Below are 18,029 nucleotides of genomic sequence, written 5' to 3' on the forward strand. Positions count from 1 at the left end.
TTTCAAACCTAATAAAACACCAATGATGTTCGAGGAAGACAGGTCAAAGTTTATCGTCTACAGTATATGGAAGGCGTGCATCCTAGCATGTTATTGGTATTGATGTAACTGCATCCAGTTTCAACTAGTTTAGGCTATATGATGTCTGGACTATGTGATGTCAGGAATCTTTTATGCTATATGATGTTTGTTGAGGTCAGGAGCTATCTGTAAATTACTGGGTTAACAGCCAATCAGAGAATTCCATGTCAGTACTGGTACTCACATGTCTAGCCACAACCAAGGAGATTGATTGACTGTCTATATTAGAGTCTGAGGACTGTGTGTAATTTGCAGGATTATTGTCCACCTGTTCCTGTGTACTGCGTCTCTGAGTTTCTGCCTCTCGATGTGAATAAATAGAGAAAATCTTATTTGTGTCTGCATTTGGGATCCAAACCTCTCAGCACACAACAATGTTAATATTTTAAATATTAATATTAAGGGTGTCAAAATCAGTGCATTAAATTTGAGTTAATTTAAAGTTCATTTAACGCCACTATTTTTTTTTTTAACTCATTTACTTCCAAAAACGTATAAATACGTTCTATTTTAAATATTACCATGCTCCCAAAGATGTAATTATACGTTTTGGCTTTGATGCAACCTCTGAACTGAAGAGAATGCTTGAAGCAATGGTAGTTAGTACAAAAACGGCCAGCAGATGGCAGCAGAGTATAAGAGATCAAAAAGCTCTTTTCCCCACTATTTTAAACAGATTTGTGAATAATGATGAAACTTAGCCATGTTCTAATGCTAATTGATGTAAAATTGAAACAGCTAAAAAATACACTTTTTTTTCCCAGATTAAAGAAGAGACTTTAATTTTTCTTTTGGTAGGTTCTATGTTTTTATAGCAATATGACACAATATGCTATGGGCCTTGCAAAATCAGTCAAAATCCAGTAAAACAGCGAAAATGTCCTGAGAGTGAATGAGTTAATGACCACTAATGACAAAATCTAGAAGTAATAAATTTAATAATAATGCACATATTTGTGGAGACTGGGGTCCAATTGTATTCTCCAATTTGAAAAATGTACAGAATTTCACGAGTGGCTTCATGTTAAAGATTAGATAGCTCTTAATATGAAAAGAAAAATGCACTGAGATGTCACCAAGGTCTTACAAATGCAATTATGCCATCTAGTGGCAGAAAAATGACCTCAACACAAATCAATATCACACATTTGTTTTTTTACAGTACTGGTAAATGGTACTTCATTTATTCCACTTTTATTTTAACAAGAGTATGAAAACTTATGAAAAAATATTTTATTGTACATTTAAAAAGGATATAAAATGTACGATAAATCATGAGTTAACTATTGAAGTTGTGTGATTAATTACGACTAAAAATTTTAATTGCCTGACACCCCTAATACATATGCATTTTTAATTCAAGTAAATCAGCTATTTTTATGTTAGATAACTGTTAAACTATATTTATCATAAAAATCTAATGTTTCCTCACACCTGGTGATATTGAATTCATGATTAAATTACATTTCACACTTGTGGAGGGCACACAGGAGAAAACAGACAAACTTATTGTTGAGTTTAGCTGATTTAACGGAAGTAGAAAAAAAACATAAGGTCAACTTTTTTTTTTTTTTTTAATATAAGATGGTACGATGACATTAGGGGGTTGAAATATGTTTCTCATCTTTACAAGAATTTTTTTGTCATAATGAGGAACATACTTTAGTTTTTCCCCCATGTCATGTCGTTAAATTTTAAGGGCTTTTATAATAGTTTCTCTGAAGTTTTTTTTTTTTTTTTTTTTTTTTTTTAATATTATGCGTCGAATCATAAAGGGATAATTCCTCCTTTCTTTGTTTAATAGAGGCAATATTGACAACCCACAGTAGAATAAAAAGCATTTTCCCCCATAAGAAAATAAAAGCAGCAAGTTTACAACATTTGTTTATCCACCTAAGGTAACATGAACTTTTTAAACTAGTGATGCTTTGGTGTGCATAGTCCAAAGATTATATTATTGTGCACAATAAAGTCTCTGCTATTATGATTATGCTGGTCACATGTGTTTTCCCTTCTGGTAGCATTAGGTCGATTTGTTTTCTAACCATAATGCACAAGGCCTCCCCCAATTGCAGACTCTTTGCTTTAACTGTAATACAACTAGCGCCCTCTAGTGCCCGATTTCTCTATTATTTATGTCAAGAAAATAGAAGTCAACTAAATAGGAAGATTACGCACCTGAAAATGTAGTTACATAAAAAGTAAGATACAATGCTGGATTTTCATTTGTGGTGTTTCTTTTTCTATTCCAACCGCAATATATGGGGGAAAAAAAAAAAAAAAAAAAAAAAAAAAAAACTACATGATTCACTATAAGACTCAAGTGAGATGTTGCAACAACAATTTTCCCGGTTTACGTCACATTTCTGTAGCTACTTGTTACAGGCAGAATTTTTTTCATGTGTCTGCTGCATGTGCCACATTCATTCATCCGTTATCCTAAAAAAAAAAAAAATAACTTTTTCCACACTCTGTACTTGGAGAAGCCGCTAGTCTCATCTCAACTGGTTGTCATGGCAACGAAATCAGTACGCTTAGAGCTCATATTTTGCTGTATGATGGTTAGTAGGCGGGTACACTGGTTAAGAAAAAAAAAAGGTGGGTACGCTGGTTAATTGTACCTGCTGCCATCTAGTGGAAGAGCATTTAATTGTTCTGCCTGTCACAATTACGGTAACAAAATGAGAAAAATGTGGCAGAACGTAAAGATACTATAGTAAATAAATAGTAATTTTCGAGCAAAATTAAGCAATTGGCCGATACATAGGTGGGCTGAGACGATAATTTATGATTATATTTTTGAATACTAAATAATAATAATATGCTGGAGTCTTAAATGCAGCTACACAGATTTGTGACGGGGCTACAGCACCTCCTAGCCATCCCTGCCGTCAGGTAGAGAGATAAGCACGCAGTGTGTTTATGGGAACAGGTGTCAGGCTTCAGACACACACACACAGTTAATTATTGATCCACTGACTGAAATGCTGACACACACACCACACTTCCTGAAGTGTCTATCTGCACAAGTGAAGGTACAGTCACACGTTCATGGTTAGAGACCATAAAATTAATATAGAGTTTTCAAATATCTACGAAAATAGTTTTACATTAAGTTGTTGGTTTGTTGTGAGGAAGTTGATGTAAAATAAAGACTTTCAGAATAACTTTTTAAATTTTTAATTATTATAATTATTTTATATTCAGTGTTAGTTTTGTAAGATTTTCTTCTCAGACGTGTATTTCAGATAGTGAGCTAATAATAGTCTACGGAGATAATTTTCCACCGGACGCTGCGACTTTTTCTCCGATGGAAGCAGCAAGGAGAGAGTGGAACGATCCATTCTGTGCGTAGGGGAGGGTGGGACACACAAACAAGTCACACCGTCAGCAGAAAACATATTACCATTCACAATGTTAATTTTAAGGATTTAAAAGTGAAACTAATGATATAAATATATATTTAGTTCCCAACAGATTGTGAGAAATATTTTATTGGGGGTACTAAAGGAAAAGTAATCCCTTCGTTGTTTTTGGTCGAGTCGGATGAAAATCGAGCTCGTGCCACATCTTCCAGCAGCAAAGCTTGTAAGCATCGCTGGCAGCCTGAAGAAAAACAAACTACTCTTAGTAGACAACATTCGAAGCTTTAAAACATCGGTTTCATTATTTGTTTTTCGTCTGGTTTGGTCAACAGAAGACGGTGAAGTTAATGGTAAATTCTGTCCGTTGAAGACGACGTAAAAGTGGACCGACCAAAGCGGACTTTTCTACTGTAAAACTCCCACCTCGAAAGGTACATTTTACTTTAATTTCCTTTTTAAAATAATACACTTATTGTGCCGTAAACTATTTCCAAGTCCACGTTCGACTCCCGTGCCAGTTTCCCCTCAAGACACGATGGTAGTTTGAGGGTTACACCCATTAAGACGAGTCTGCATCCCATTCCTATTTCTGTCAAGGCTGTGGGTGAGTTAAGTACAATTATTTAAATTTACAAAGTCACCGTACAACGCTGCAACGAAGTGATAACGTAGTAATTCATGCGTCAAATGTAGGTTTTTTTAGTCAGTTACACTTCTAAAACCGTATTTGGGGAGGGAGCTTTCAGGTATCATTAAATGTCATTAGCAACTAATAGTAAAGGCCAACAACACTTTGTGTCGTCCCATATTGATGGAAATCTTAACGGGAGTCAGAATATTTGATTTGGTCGAATTGTGCTCTCTAACCAACAGTTAAAATGTGACATAAAATGGACAAACTGGGGGAAAAAAATACACTGGACAACTAACTGCATTCGTCCACCCACTCATTACACCTACGTGAGATTTTCCGTCCAGCAGTATAGCTCAGATTAGTAGTGGAAACCAGGGACAATTGTAACAATTTTGACATTTGTGTGTCTAACTTTGAGATCTTTTCACCTTGGTGTTCAAACTGCTATGCAAACAAGCTTCAACTAATAAAGTGCCTGGAAAATGCCTGTGCAACACACACACACACAAAAAAAGTATGATGTAATCTCAAATACTGCAGTGAAATGTTACAATTTTCCCCATGGTCGGCGTCAGTTGTAACATACTAACATTATGAAATAAAGATCATTATAATGACCGTTAAAAGGGAGAATAACATTGTACAAAAGGTGCCACTGTACTGCACTTTTTGGCAAGCTTATTTTCCGTTTCACCTTCTAAGAAACTTATCTTCTGCTCTACTTCCAGTGTCTGCTTGACAGGTGTGTCGGTTGCTGTTGTTCTGTTGTCTGACTTTTTGTAAGTTCCGAGTAACGGTTGTGCTAAAGATCAGCCAAGGAAGTTTGTTAAAGTAAGTTAAGTAAGTTAAATTTGTATACCGATGCATTCAAATCAAATTTAACTTGTTGGTAAATTGTATACATAATTTACAGTTTGTTACAACTGTTCCTGACTCCATTAGCAAGAAGCTAGCTTGTCTTAGAGCTAAAATTACCATAAATAATCTTAATAAAATATAGTTAAACAAGCAATAAAAAACATCAAACAAACAAACACTTTTTTTTTTTTTTTTTAAGTTCACAATTATGTTTCTCTAACAATTTTTTCTCTCTGCTGTATGACTAATTTTTTTTACGTGGAGCCCCACGAATCCAAACAGCATTCTGGTAGAGTATTTTTGTCCGTCTAAGGCGGCCATTTTGTCTTGAAAATGACATTACACAGTGCTTATCAGGTAACGACTCACCTGTTGTTTGGGTTTGGTCATGTGACCTTCTCAAGCTGGGCCATTAGGCACTATGATGTCATTTTTAGTTGACAGCAATTCTGTTGTATGGATCACAAGTGGATAAACAGATTTTTTGCCAATATTGTAATATTTTTTGTTTTAGCATAATGGCTATCATAATAGGCTTGGAACCATAAAATAATTATTATTTTGAGGCACAAGGGGACTAGTTTGATGCGTGCAACTTGGCGGCTATTGGAATCTCATCTTAAAAAGTTATCAAAAAGCCTCGTAATTAACTTCAGAAAGCCTGCAGAGTATTGCAATACACTTGTCAAAAGTTGTGTACTATATAACTTCGCGACAACGGTGTTCTAAAAATGTAGTGCGAAATGGTTTTCCTCTCTTTTGGGGAGAGTTCGGTGCTTTTAGGTTGTGTCCAGACAATGTTGGAAACAGAACGGAACTGAATTTATGTTTATATTTATAATGTTTACTCATATTTATAATAGTATGCTAAGTACTGTATCATCTGTCCTGCAAGAGATTGGCACTTCCATTGCCTCCCTTTTTCTTGCGCTTTAGCACCACTATTGGTTGCCGTGGCAACTGGTGTGTCAGGGGACCTCATCCTGAGCCAGTGCGTGATGTTCTCCGCAGTAGTTCAGAGAAACGCACAAAGCGAGAAATAACAGGAGAGCTCATTTATTCTTCTTTTTTTTTATACTGATTGGTTTCCGACCCAATTGATGCTGTCGTTATTGCCAACACACGCACAGCATAGCGGCAAAATGAATCCCGAGTCCGTGTTTTGTTTGATTTCCATCCAATTAAATAGCATGAAAGGGTGCATTAAAATGTTTCCCTATGTTTATACAGGTTAGATCATGTGACCCCTGACATCATTAAAAAAGAAAATAGATCTGAATAAGGATATGTTATTAATGTCATGGTCCAATTAATTTAAAGGTTTTGACCTGCAGAATAAAATCTCACAATCGAACATTTAATTGGTTTTAATTGACATTTCGCTTGCCGTTCCGCCATTTTTTATTTACCAAAATTCATTATGCTACGGCATTTATATTAACTTTATTTATCCAATGCTTACTCCAGCTATCCATGTTTGAAATTCTAGTCATGTTAAACTCAATTACAATCACAGCTGACTTGGAACAATGTTGTTTTTTAAAAAAAATTTCCATAATTGATAAATAATGACACAAAAACGTGAACATTTAACGTTAAAAAAAAACATTTGAGAAATATAGTGTCCAAAGATTCCCAAACATTTCAAATAATTCCTAATACAGTGGTTAGCAAATATTTTACACCAAGTACCACTTAAAAAAAGGCCCAAGTGTTTACAGAAAAAATGAGGGAAAGGTTATATATTTAATATTAGTAACCCACTGTAACTAGTTTGAAAACGTGACGGTTTCAATAATTGGTAATGAGCTGTTCTTTTCTTTTTCTTTCTTTTAATCAAGGCACAATATTATTGGCCGCTTACCTCTTTAAACTTAATTGCTGCTAACTTTTTCCATTCTTCTCAATAAGAAGTTACATTATGGGGGGTAGATGAAAGAGTCAGTAACAGTTGCACAAATGCCTTTGCTATGTCCTAAAAAAAAAAAAGCCAACATGTACTAATTAGCCCCAAGGACAACATGAGTAGCTCACGGCTCTGTTCTAAAAATAGCTCAACAGTGATGGCACACTGTACCTTGCTAAGATTTCAACTTATCATGGTAAAAGTTTCTTTGGCCCGCAAGGTCAAAAAAATAACTTTTCTTTGTGGTATGTACCCCATTTCCTGTCACCCTAAATGAGCATAAAAATCATTGGTGAGGTACATATGAGGACTCCTGCATATGCTGCAGAGATTCTGGACAAATTTAGACTATCACGTTGAGTTGTGCCAAATAACCAGTGGGATGCATTTGGAGTGTTCGCTTCAAGTTGGATGAAACCATGCAACTGTCACTACTAGCTGTAAAAGAAAAAAAATGACTATACTGTATATGTTATATCTGGTTTGAAATAGTGTTTATGTGTTTATAGTAGGGATGTAACAATATCCAAACATCACAATATTATCACAATATTGTGGGGAGTTTGGCAAAAAAAAAGAAGAAGCTCAGACTAAAAAAATACACACACGATATTGTGCTTTTGTACATTACAACAATGAAAAATATTATAAAAATATTATGAATATTGCATGTAAATTGTATACTGTAAATATAATATACTTACTTGCTAATGCAAGCACACATTGCGTTCCTCCACATATTCAGAAGCATACCTGTATTGCGTCCCCCTTTATCTGACCATTAGTGTGGATTTTAAACATAGAAGGGCCAAAACAAGCCTTGTGAAAATTAAACTGCACGAAAAAACTGCACAAATGGAAATCAACCCGACTTATTTAACAGATGTGCTGCTTTTACTATCGTGAAATGATGACGACGATATATTGTGGCAGTTTTAATATCGCGATATCACGATATTATGATTATCGTTACATCCCTAGTTTATAGTATATAAAATCTTATTAGGTATGCAAAATGAATTGAATTCAAATAGCACGGTATACCTGAAGATGTCTACTGCAAACGCAAGCTGGGATCAGATGTAATATAGTAATAAAAGTCATTACATCCACCATATTATAGTATCTATTCTGTTTAGAGGTGTGGTGTTTATTCAAGCAGGCACATCCGGCCTTTAAGACACTGCATCTATTTGAGGAAATACGGTAATGAGGATGTAAACAAGGACAACTGTCATTTGTTCTGCTCCCTTAATAAAATCATTCGCATCATTTGTTCCATTCACACGTTATGATGGCGCATGTTGGCCTCGGCATCGCCATCCATATTCATGCAATTAAATGCGCATTAAGTCGTATTTCATTTCGCTCAGTTTTTTTTTCTTCTTTTTGATGAAGTCATGTACGTTTTAGAAAAAGAGCAAAATGGTCTGTTGTTTTGGCACATGGTGGCACATACACACACAGTCCATTCAGTTTGTGTAACAGACTCATTAGGCAGAGAAGCCACTGGAAAAAGTATCACAAGGAGGTTGAGAATTAGGAATGGCAAACACTTTAGACAAAAATGTTATGAATGCCAGTCATGCTTTTTACTAGGAAATGACCACATTTGGTCAAACAGATGCTTGAATGACATTTGTGACACGTCCAAAGCGCAAGAACGCCTTGAGTGAGTGATTTTTTTTCCTCCACACTTATTCACACCTGCATTACGTGTGATGTTGAGATCGTACTCTTATGCGTAGCCAATTAGTGCGTAGCATCTTGATTGTTTTTCTGCCTGCACCCTTGTTACTTCCACAAGGCATTCTAATAACATACGGGACTTGTCGGTTCCTTACAGGAGAAAAGAGAAACGGAAACCAGTCCAGTTATCAACCTGCTGCCGGGAGCGCTGCATCATGGGAAAACAGAACAGCAAGCTCCGGCCCGAGGTCCTGAACGACTTGCGGGAAAACACGGAGTTCACCGACCACGAGCTGCAGGAGTGGTACCGCGGCTTCCTCAAGGACTGCCCCACCGGCCATCTCACCGTGGAGGAGTTCAAGAAGATCTACGCCAACTTTTTCCCCTACGGGGACGCCTCCAAGTTCGCCGAGCACGTCTTCCGCACGTTCGACACCAACGGCGACGCCACCATCGACTTCCGGGAGTTCATCATCGCCCTCAGCGTGACGTCGCGCGGCGGCCTGGAGCAGAAACTGCGCTGGGCCTTCAGCATGTACGACCTGGATGGGAACGGTTACATCAGCCGCGCTGAGATGCTGGAGATCGTCCAGGTGAGGAGCGGGCTGCATCTTAGTCATTGATACAGTAATTTCATAATAATTCAGAAAACTGAGTTAAAATTAAAATCGAGTGTGATATTGATTTGTGTTGGTCATTTTTTCCTGCCACTAGATGGCATAATTGCATTTATAAGACTGTGAAAGCTCAGTGCATTTCTCTTTTCATATTAAGAGCTATCTAATCTTTAACATCAAGTGACTTGTGAAATTGAGCACATTTTTAAAATTGTCAAATACAACTTGACTCCAGTCGCCACAATATGGATTATGATTAAATTTATTACTGCTAAATTTTGCTGCATTGCGACTGGAATTTAAAGTAGGGGCCGGTCATTAAGTCATTAATCGCGTGTTGAAAAAGTTTGTGGAGTTAAAGGAACTTTAAATAAAACCCAAAATTAAAATTCACGCACTAATTTTTTAAATAAATAAATAAATATATGTTAGGGGTATAACAAAAACCTGATTTTTTTTCCTATTCCAAATAACATCCTATCTTTTAATCAATCAAGAGAAAGTCAATAATAATTAATAATTGTAAAACCTCATTCAACTTCAGATTTCAGCTCAATGTTTTTTTTTCTTGAAGCATCAGATGCAAAATTATGTATTATTTCTCTTAATCCACCAGCAGGTTCAGCTCCAAGTTTGAACTTTTAAAATCATATTTCTGGTCTCGTAGGACTATAGTCATATTTTCTCCTAGCATCATAGCGGTTGCCCTTTTCCGCGGTTATATTTACTCCTCCAGCGTGGTGAGCTGAGCTGCCTGCGGGGTCATATCAATATTGGCTTTAGCCTGTTGCGTTTGCCCATAGAAATGCATCAGAGCTTTTTTGTTCCTCTTGTTTTTGGTCCTCGTCCAAGTAAGAGACCTTTAGATTGTTTACAAGACAGATTGAATATTTCAAGTTTGCTTCCAAGTGGTGTTCACTGCACTAAGAAGGAAAAAATACTGTGTGACTAACCCATCGTCATCATTTCGTAGGCCATTTATAAGATGGTGTCTTCAGTAATGAAGATGCCCGAGGATGAATCCACGCCGGAGAAACGCACAGATAAGATCTTCAGACAGATGGACATCGACAACGACGGTGAGACTATAATGACACATTCCTACTAGTTAGGCTTTGTACTGTTACTTGAGCAAAACAGCAGTTTACTGGGAAGGTTTTAATTGCGTACCAGTTGACCAAAAGAGGACGAGGGCCGTGTCCAAATGTCCACCCGACTCCCTTTACACTGCCCTACTAAGGCGTCACGCCATTTTGTAGGAGTGTCCAAATGTCCAGGTAGGGCACTGGCAAAATTACCCACAATGTACTTTGAAAAGTACATTTTTTTTTCCCCACTACTTTATTTCAAATACAAACAAAATAGGCAGACCCGTCACCAGAGCTTAAGCACATGAAATGCATTATGAACACCATACTGACAGCATTAACTTGCCCAATATATTTGGATACATTTATGTCGCACTGTCGTGCATCTATCCATTGAATGGCGCGCGCTGACAGTATTATCATAGACCGCATTTACAGTACACACACAAAGTAGACTGCAGTGGCGTCGTGAGTACGTTGACGCCGCAGCCATATTGGATGAGGCAAAGTGAAGCCATTTGTAAAGATCCCTCCTTCTGTTTCTCCTTGGAGATGTATCATCAAGCCACAACTCATTGGATTAATAAGGAATTATTATTACCTTTTTTTTTATATTATCCCATTCAAAGTCAATCTTACTATTTTTGCCGATGTAATGGCAAATACAATTGCCACATCCAATAGGGCGGATGTGCTGACATATTGCATCGAACGGGCCACCTGTTTGAACGGTGTCTGCAGCAGAATTAAAAAGAAAAAAGGAGAGCAAAATCCTACCTCATTGTAGATGCCAAAACGATATGTGGGTCCCGTTTTTTTTTTTCAAGTGACTCTTTAGTTGCCGACACGAATGTAGTTTGTAGTATGTCCCTCCTCACTTGTCTTGTGCGCCAGCGTCCTCAGAAACTTGCAGATTCACTTGTGCAAAATGTACATGACTCTTGCATTGCACGCCAACATTGACATATTTGTCAGCGTAAGAGATAACTAGCATTATTTTCAGTAAGACTTGTACAAACGGCCACCGTTGGCCGTAGCCGACGCCCAAAACAAGAACAATTAGGCGAGTGGCGAGCATTTGAAGCAATGAACTGAAGCAGCCAACACAAACGTAACATACCTCCGACACCGCGAGACCTGTGTTGCGTTTACTGACACTCGGATATAAGAGTGCTAAACCGAATGAATGGAAAAATATAGTAATAAAAAAAAAAAAAAAAAAAAGAGAGAACCATTTTAAAGGGCCATGCCTCAAATGGGCGGGCACAATCATCTTGGTGGGCGGGCACGGACCCCTATGGCCCGCCCATGGTGACGTGTGTGCATAACGCAAAGAAAACAAACAACAATAGATCGTAGGACATTTCCATTTCAAATAAAGGAGAGAAGGTGCAATTTAAACAATTCACAAGTACAGTCTTTCAATAAATTGCGCCAGTCTTGCTGCATTCTTGCTATTAATATTCCAAGATTTCAATTCTTTTTTCCAATTAGCAATATTTTGTTTTGTTCTAAAGAAACGATGTATATATTGTTTTAACTAACTTTGAAAAGTAGTGAACAACGACGCTCACTCATATAGACCACAATGCATTGCGAGTATGACAACATGGCGCAAGCGCGAAAAAAGAAGCAATATAATTAACTAGATTCTACGGAAATATTTCGTATTAGTTGAAAATATGTACGACAAGGGGAATAAAATACTGTTTTAAAACATTTTTATTCACAATAAATAGTCGGAAATTTCATCGCTGTTGCGTCATGACAAGTATGGCGGTCACGTGATACGCGACGAGTAGTAAGTAGTAAACAGAATGAGTGCACTATACTGTATATTAGGCAACTATACAGTACGGGTTATGTAGTGAACGAGGGGTTAGGGGATAAAGTGTGGGCATTCGGACACAAGTCAAGGAAAAGAGTTCCACTCTATGGCGTACCTGAATTCCATGACTAACCCCACAGCTCCCTCTGTTGGCCGATGTAGTCCGGTGACATAAACATGCCTCTCGAATGAAACTTGATTTTGTGCCTTGTGATAAACAGGTCGTTTGTCCTTGGAGGAGTTCATCAAAGGTGCCAAGAGCGACCCGTCCATTGTCCGACTGCTGCAGTCGGATCAAAGCACCTCTCGTCAGTTCTGAGGCGACAAGCACACGCTCATAAGCGCGTACAGCACTCCACCATGTCTTATTGTTTACAATACATCAGGGTTTCCGAAACATTTGACAAATTTGCCTCCTCCGCTAATCTTAGTTAAAGCAATGACACACACAAAAATGTATTCAAACCATTTTACTCTCATAAAAATTGACCTGTGCTCCATTTTGGAAACCCTGCTTTTCATATATTTTTGTGGCTTATCTGTGGATCGTTGCGCTTTTCCTCAATTGTAAATTCTTTTATCTTGAAATTGTTACTTGTCCTCACAAAGTCAAGTGCCATATCATGTATTTATATTGACTGGATTCCTTACATGGCAAGTATTATGACTCTGGCTACGTTACATTTAGAGGGAACTACTGTAATTTCATCACTCTGCTAAGATTTGATTCACTTCAACTGTGCTGCTCAGGAATGCGCAATTGCTGTTCTACACAAAAGATGTATATGCCTTTTAGTATTGCATGCACTTTGTGACATAACGCATCTATATCATGTAGTGACTTTAGAGAGACTGTGGCGGTTTTTATTGTTTTATTGTAACAAATGTTTTCACACAATTGAAATAAAAGTTTGTGTAAGAAAAATCTACACAATTCTTCACCCACTGGATTGAAAACCAGAAAAAAAGAAATGACGTGATCTGATGGCATGTGAGAGATTTGATAGCGTTATTTTGAGTCCACATTCAAAAATAAGACAAATGAAACAATAACAAGCTTCCTCTCTCCTTTTAAATACATTGGATTGCAACTTTCAGAAAGTTATGCGAGTGATTGACCCCCACCCTCCCCTCCCACCCGCTCCCCAATCAGTCCCCCTCTGGAGTATTTCAGTAACTGCGACCAACCGGGCCTTCCGTTCATCCACAGGAGAAGGGGAGGTGGCTCGCACGGGACCAGACCGCATCCGAAGCAAAACCGGCCTGGATCAATCCCCAGCCCCCACTTTTTTTTTTTTTTTTTTTTTTATTCTGAGCCTCATAACTCAATCTTCTTGTCAAAATCATCATCCAGCTCCACATCACTGAGGTCGTATTCCTCCTCCTCCGGAAGCTGATACCAAGAGAAAAATCATATATATTTTTTGTTTGCATTTTTTCTTTACGTAATCTTTATTTTTTTGGACTATGGAGAATAAAATAATTTAGAAAATACAACGTCTCACCTGTCCGTCTTTTCCATCCCACGGTTCAACAGAGTGAATCTTGGGTATTACGCCGCCTGCCAACGTGGCCGTCGAGCCTCGTCCAACCGAAAGCTCCCTGCAAACGACCAGCAAAGAGCGTTTTTTTTTGTTTGTTTTTTTTAAACTTCCTGTTGATAACGTGTACAGCTTTGCACGGCTCACCTGAGGAATTCGTGAATGCCAGTGTCACTGAAGGACCCCTTGAGCAGGGCGAATTTCATCTTGCGCGTGTTGATGGCGGCCATGGCGGGGTAGCCGAAGCCGCCGATACCCAGCGAGGCCTCCAAATCCATTTGACTGCCGGCCTCGGCCCAAAGCCAGCTAATGAGGGGAAGAGCAAAGCAGGTGTCACGAAGTCACGTCTCACGAGATCTGAAGCCAAACGTTCAGCTTTCGCTCTTACCCCCACATCTTCTTCTTGTACTTGTCGGCCATCTTCACCATCACGTCCAGGTAGCTGTTTCTACCATCAGCACCTGTGCATAATCAATACAAGCATGTGCTTAATTCAGATCAGAAAGGAAGCACTGGTCCAGTTGGTAACAGAACTAATAAACAAAAAGGTAATGATATCAAAAACACTAAAATTGTAAAACATTTTTGCTAATGAAATAAAAGTGCTGAACAAAAACTAGCTGAGACTATATTTTACATTTGTAAAAAGTAACTTAAAAAAAAAGTAACTCCCGGTATATGGGGGGAAAATGTTCTTTATTTCATACATGAGCTTCCGGGTTTCTTTAAAACTCATTCATTCATTCTCAGGGACTTTTTTTGTGTCTTTTTAAAAATAAAATAAAAAAATAAAATTAAAAAAAGTATTTCAGTATTATTGTTAGGCCACACAGAAGAAAGGTCATCGTTACACAATACTTAGAGATTATTTTTTGTTGTAAATCTTGCGCTCCATAAATACCCATCCCTATGCTACCCTAAATTAAGAAAAACAAAATTATAAAAAAAAAAAAATCTAATACTAAAACTAAAAAGTACAAAAAAAAAAACAGTCCAAAAACAAATTTAAGCAGATTGTTTTTTTTTTTGTTCAAAAAACAATTAGTGATTTTTTTTGTGTGTAAATCTTATGCTCCACAAATACTCCCCTCTATGTTAAACTTAATTAAGAAAAACAAAAACTTAAAAGCATAAAAAAAAAATAAATCCAACACTAATATTAAAAGTAAAAAAAGGGGGGGGGGCAGTCTAAAAACAAATTAAAGCAGATTTAAAAATATTTTTTTGTTCAAAAATCAATTACTAAAACTAAGAAATACTCAACAGGTAAAAAGCATAAAATAATACAATAAAAATGAATTAAGAAAAGATTATTGTGTTAAAAAAATAAAACTACTACTAAAATTAAGGAAAACAAATCTATTTAAAAATATTTACAAACTGTTTTTAATTTCAACAATTTCAGTACTGCGATAAAAATTGATTTTGCATTATTAACTCATTCACTGCCATTGACGGAAAAAGACGTCAAATGATGCATTTTTTTTTGCTGGTCTGGCAGTGAATGTGTTAAAAACAACATAATTTTGTGTACTTGAGGTTGCCATTGTCACGTTCTACTGCATTCCCTCTGACCTTTGAATGTGTATGAGAGTTATTAACAAGCCTGGTGAGTGACGTGGGTGTCAGCGAATGCAACTACAGTTTTCTGGACACGCGTGTACTCACCTGTGTCCAGAATGTGGGGCAGGATGCCGATGATGCAAAGCTGACTGTCCTCACAAGTCTTCTTCAGGACGTCTTCATTAAGAATCTATAAGAAAGACATTTTTTTTTTTTTTAGCTTAATGACGTGCAGTCAAAAGTTTAGAGAAGGTCAAATTAGGTTCCTCTATTCGTTTCATGCCAACCTCCAGCAGTTCAGGAGCGGCGGCGTTATCAGAAAACAGATCCATGGCCCTCTCGATGATGTCGCCGCGGGAACGTCCCCCCTGGTAATCCTCTGGCTCCTCCCCTTTGCGGAATATCTTAATAGTCGGAAAACCTCGGATCTGCGTGCAGACAAAACAGAACAGTTTTACGTCAGCTTCATGGTTTAAATAAAAAAAAAAATGTTTTCATACGTACTCCATAGCGACTGGACACCGCCTGATGTACAGTTGCATCCACGGCTCCCAGGCGAACTTTGCCCTTTGTCTGCTCCTTGACGGCCGAAGCGGCAGCTGCCCACTCGGGCTCCAGGCTGATGATTGCGAAAAGGAACATCGTGTCACATTAATTCCAATATTTTACTCAAGAAAATGTCACGAGCTTAATAGGGGAAAAAAAGTATGTTTCTATCTGTTTCCGTTTTGCAGCAATTAGCATTAGAAGAGAGCTAAGTTTCATCAGTTCACAAATCTATTCAAAATTCTAAGTAATTTAGCTTTTTTTTTTTCTACATGGCTCTGGTTGATCTCCTTTGCTCTGCTGCCACCTGCTGGCCGTTTGTGTAATAACTACCATTTCTGCAAACGTTCTTTGCAGTTGACAGGCTGCATCAAAGCCTTCTGTTTGCTCTAGCATAAAAAAACAAAAAAACGTATAAATACGTCTTCGGGACACTTAGAACATTAAAAAAACGTATTTATACGTTATTGGGAGCAAATGAGTTAATTCCAATATTTTACTCAAGAAAATGTCACGAGCTTAATAGGGGAAAAAAAGTATGTTTCTATCTGTTTCCGTTTTGCAGCAATTAGCATTAGAAGAGAGCTAAGTTTCATCAGTTCACAAATCTATTCAAAATTCTAAGTAATTTAGCTTTTTTTTTCTACATGGCTCTGGTTGATCTCCTTTGCTCTGCTGCCACCTGCTGGCCGTTTGTGTAATAACTGCCATTTCTGCAAACGTTCTTTGCAGTTGACAGGCTGCATCAAAGCCTTCTGTTTGCTCTAGCATAAAAAAAACAAAAAAACGTATAAATACGTCTTCGGGACACTTAGAACATTAAAAAAACGTATTTATACGTTATTGGGAGCAAACGAGTTAAATAGCTTGAAAATACAATGGGAAGCTCTCAGTTCACAATCAGACTGAGAACAATGTAAATAAACAATACTTTGCCCTCATCCTTGTCTAAGGCTCAAACTCACTTCTTGCAGTGTCCACACCAGGGAGCGAAAAACTCCACCAACCACACGTCGTCACTATCCAACACCATCCTGTCAAAGTTGTCATCTGTGAGCTCCACCACGTCCACTTTACCGCCACCGTCACTACCGCCGCCACTCTGTTAGGGTCAAAGTGTTACTCAGCTCTGCTTTAAATGTCACGTTAACTCTCCTTATACCTGTTTGCTGTAGCCGGAGCTGCCAGTCTTGCCACTAAGTCGCTCTTTGACCAGAGCGCGCAGCGCGTTCATGGCTCCATCAACGATAGCTTGGCTGTTTCGTCCCCCTAAGGAAGAAGAAGAAAAAAAAAACCCTGAGATATTTTCAACTAATGTATACAAAATAACTCGTCACAAGTACCTTGATATTGCTCGGGTTTGTTCTTGTTGGCGCCAAATATCTTTATAGTGGGGAAGCCGGCGATGCCGTATTGGCTGCCCAAAGATTTGTGCTGGTCCGCATCAACTGCGCCAACCTTGACGACACCCTGTGTGAGAACACAGGAAGTGAATTCAACGCTCAGTTGACAAAATACAAATTTAGTGGGAATCTGTAGTAATAATAACAGTTTAAAATGAGGGTTTACCTTAAGGGCCGTCGCTGCTTTCTTCCAGTCTGGCGTCAACTTTTGACAATGGCCGCACCTAATGACGACACAGTGTGTAAACATACAAATATGCTGTTCCAGACATGCCAACTTACACAAACTATGAAACTATTACAATTTCTGATCGCAATTTCTCGGTCGATGTGTCGAGGCACTCACCAGGGAGCGTAGAACTCGATCAGCCACAGACTGTCGCTCTGGATCACCTCCCGATTAAAGTTGGACGGGTTCAGTTCGATCACGTCGTCGCTGGGGGAATAAAAGGCTTGCACGGCCACAAGCAGCGAGCAGCCCAACAACACGCCTGCGCAAAGATTCAAAACACGATCTCTTGTTATATCACATTCACGGAGGAAGCTTTTCATTGAATCACTATTTATCATGTAGTGGACAACATTATACTCAGTGTGGGAAAGATTTAAAATACATATTCCTGTTGAATTAAAAAGGCCTGCCAACCTATGCTGCCTTCGTTATTCAAGCTAGCCAACAATCCAAACTACTCCGCAATTGTGTAACCGACGAATCCCAAAAAAATAGATTTTAAAGAACTATTTTTTTATTTTCGGTTCCACTTACCAGAAAGTATTTCGTTCATTATTTTCAGCAGTGTCTAAACCTCCTCTTGCACCAAACAAACCGTACGAAGTCTACCGCCGCTTGATGCAGCTGCCTGAAATAAAGTCAGTCGAGTAGATTCACCGTGGCCCACGCTAATTGGCT

General features: G+C 38.1%; 2 protein-coding genes across 2 annotated transcripts; one reads left to right on the forward strand and one right to left on the reverse strand.

The window, feature by feature from the left end:
- The first annotated feature begins 3,626 nt into the window (after window positions 1-3,626).
- Window positions 3,627-13,384, forward strand: hpcal1 (hippocalcin-like 1). Its single transcript, XM_077509828.1, has 4 exons — window positions 3,627-3,877; window positions 8,691-9,126; window positions 10,124-10,229; window positions 12,288-13,384. Exons 2-4 carry the CDS (start codon window positions 8,749-8,751, stop codon window positions 12,383-12,385), a joined length of 582 nt encoding a protein of 193 aa, XP_077365954.1. The 5' UTR covers window positions 3,627-3,877; window positions 8,691-8,748; the 3' UTR covers window positions 12,386-13,384.
- Window positions 12,924-18,028, reverse strand: pdia6 (protein disulfide isomerase family A, member 6). Its single transcript, XM_077509827.1, has 13 exons — window positions 17,886-18,028; window positions 17,466-17,610; window positions 17,286-17,343; window positions 17,060-17,186; window positions 16,879-16,985; window positions 16,682-16,818; window positions 15,675-15,789; window positions 15,458-15,598; window positions 15,276-15,360; window positions 13,996-14,068; window positions 13,755-13,913; window positions 13,572-13,668; window positions 12,924-13,459 (listed from the first exon to the last, which is right to left on the reverse strand). The coding sequence occupies exons 1-13, from the start codon at window positions 17,902-17,904 to the stop codon at window positions 13,385-13,387; spliced, it is 1,338 nt and encodes a 445-aa protein (XP_077365953.1). The 5' UTR covers window positions 17,905-18,028; the 3' UTR covers window positions 12,924-13,384.
- Window position 18,029: the final 1 nt, after the last annotated feature.

Source organism: Festucalex cinctus, chromosome 21 (assembly GCF_051991245.1).
Source record: "Festucalex cinctus isolate MCC-2025b chromosome 21, RoL_Fcin_1.0, whole genome shotgun sequence".
NCBI classification, from domain to species: domain Eukaryota; kingdom Metazoa; phylum Chordata; class Actinopteri; order Syngnathiformes; family Syngnathidae; genus Festucalex; species Festucalex cinctus.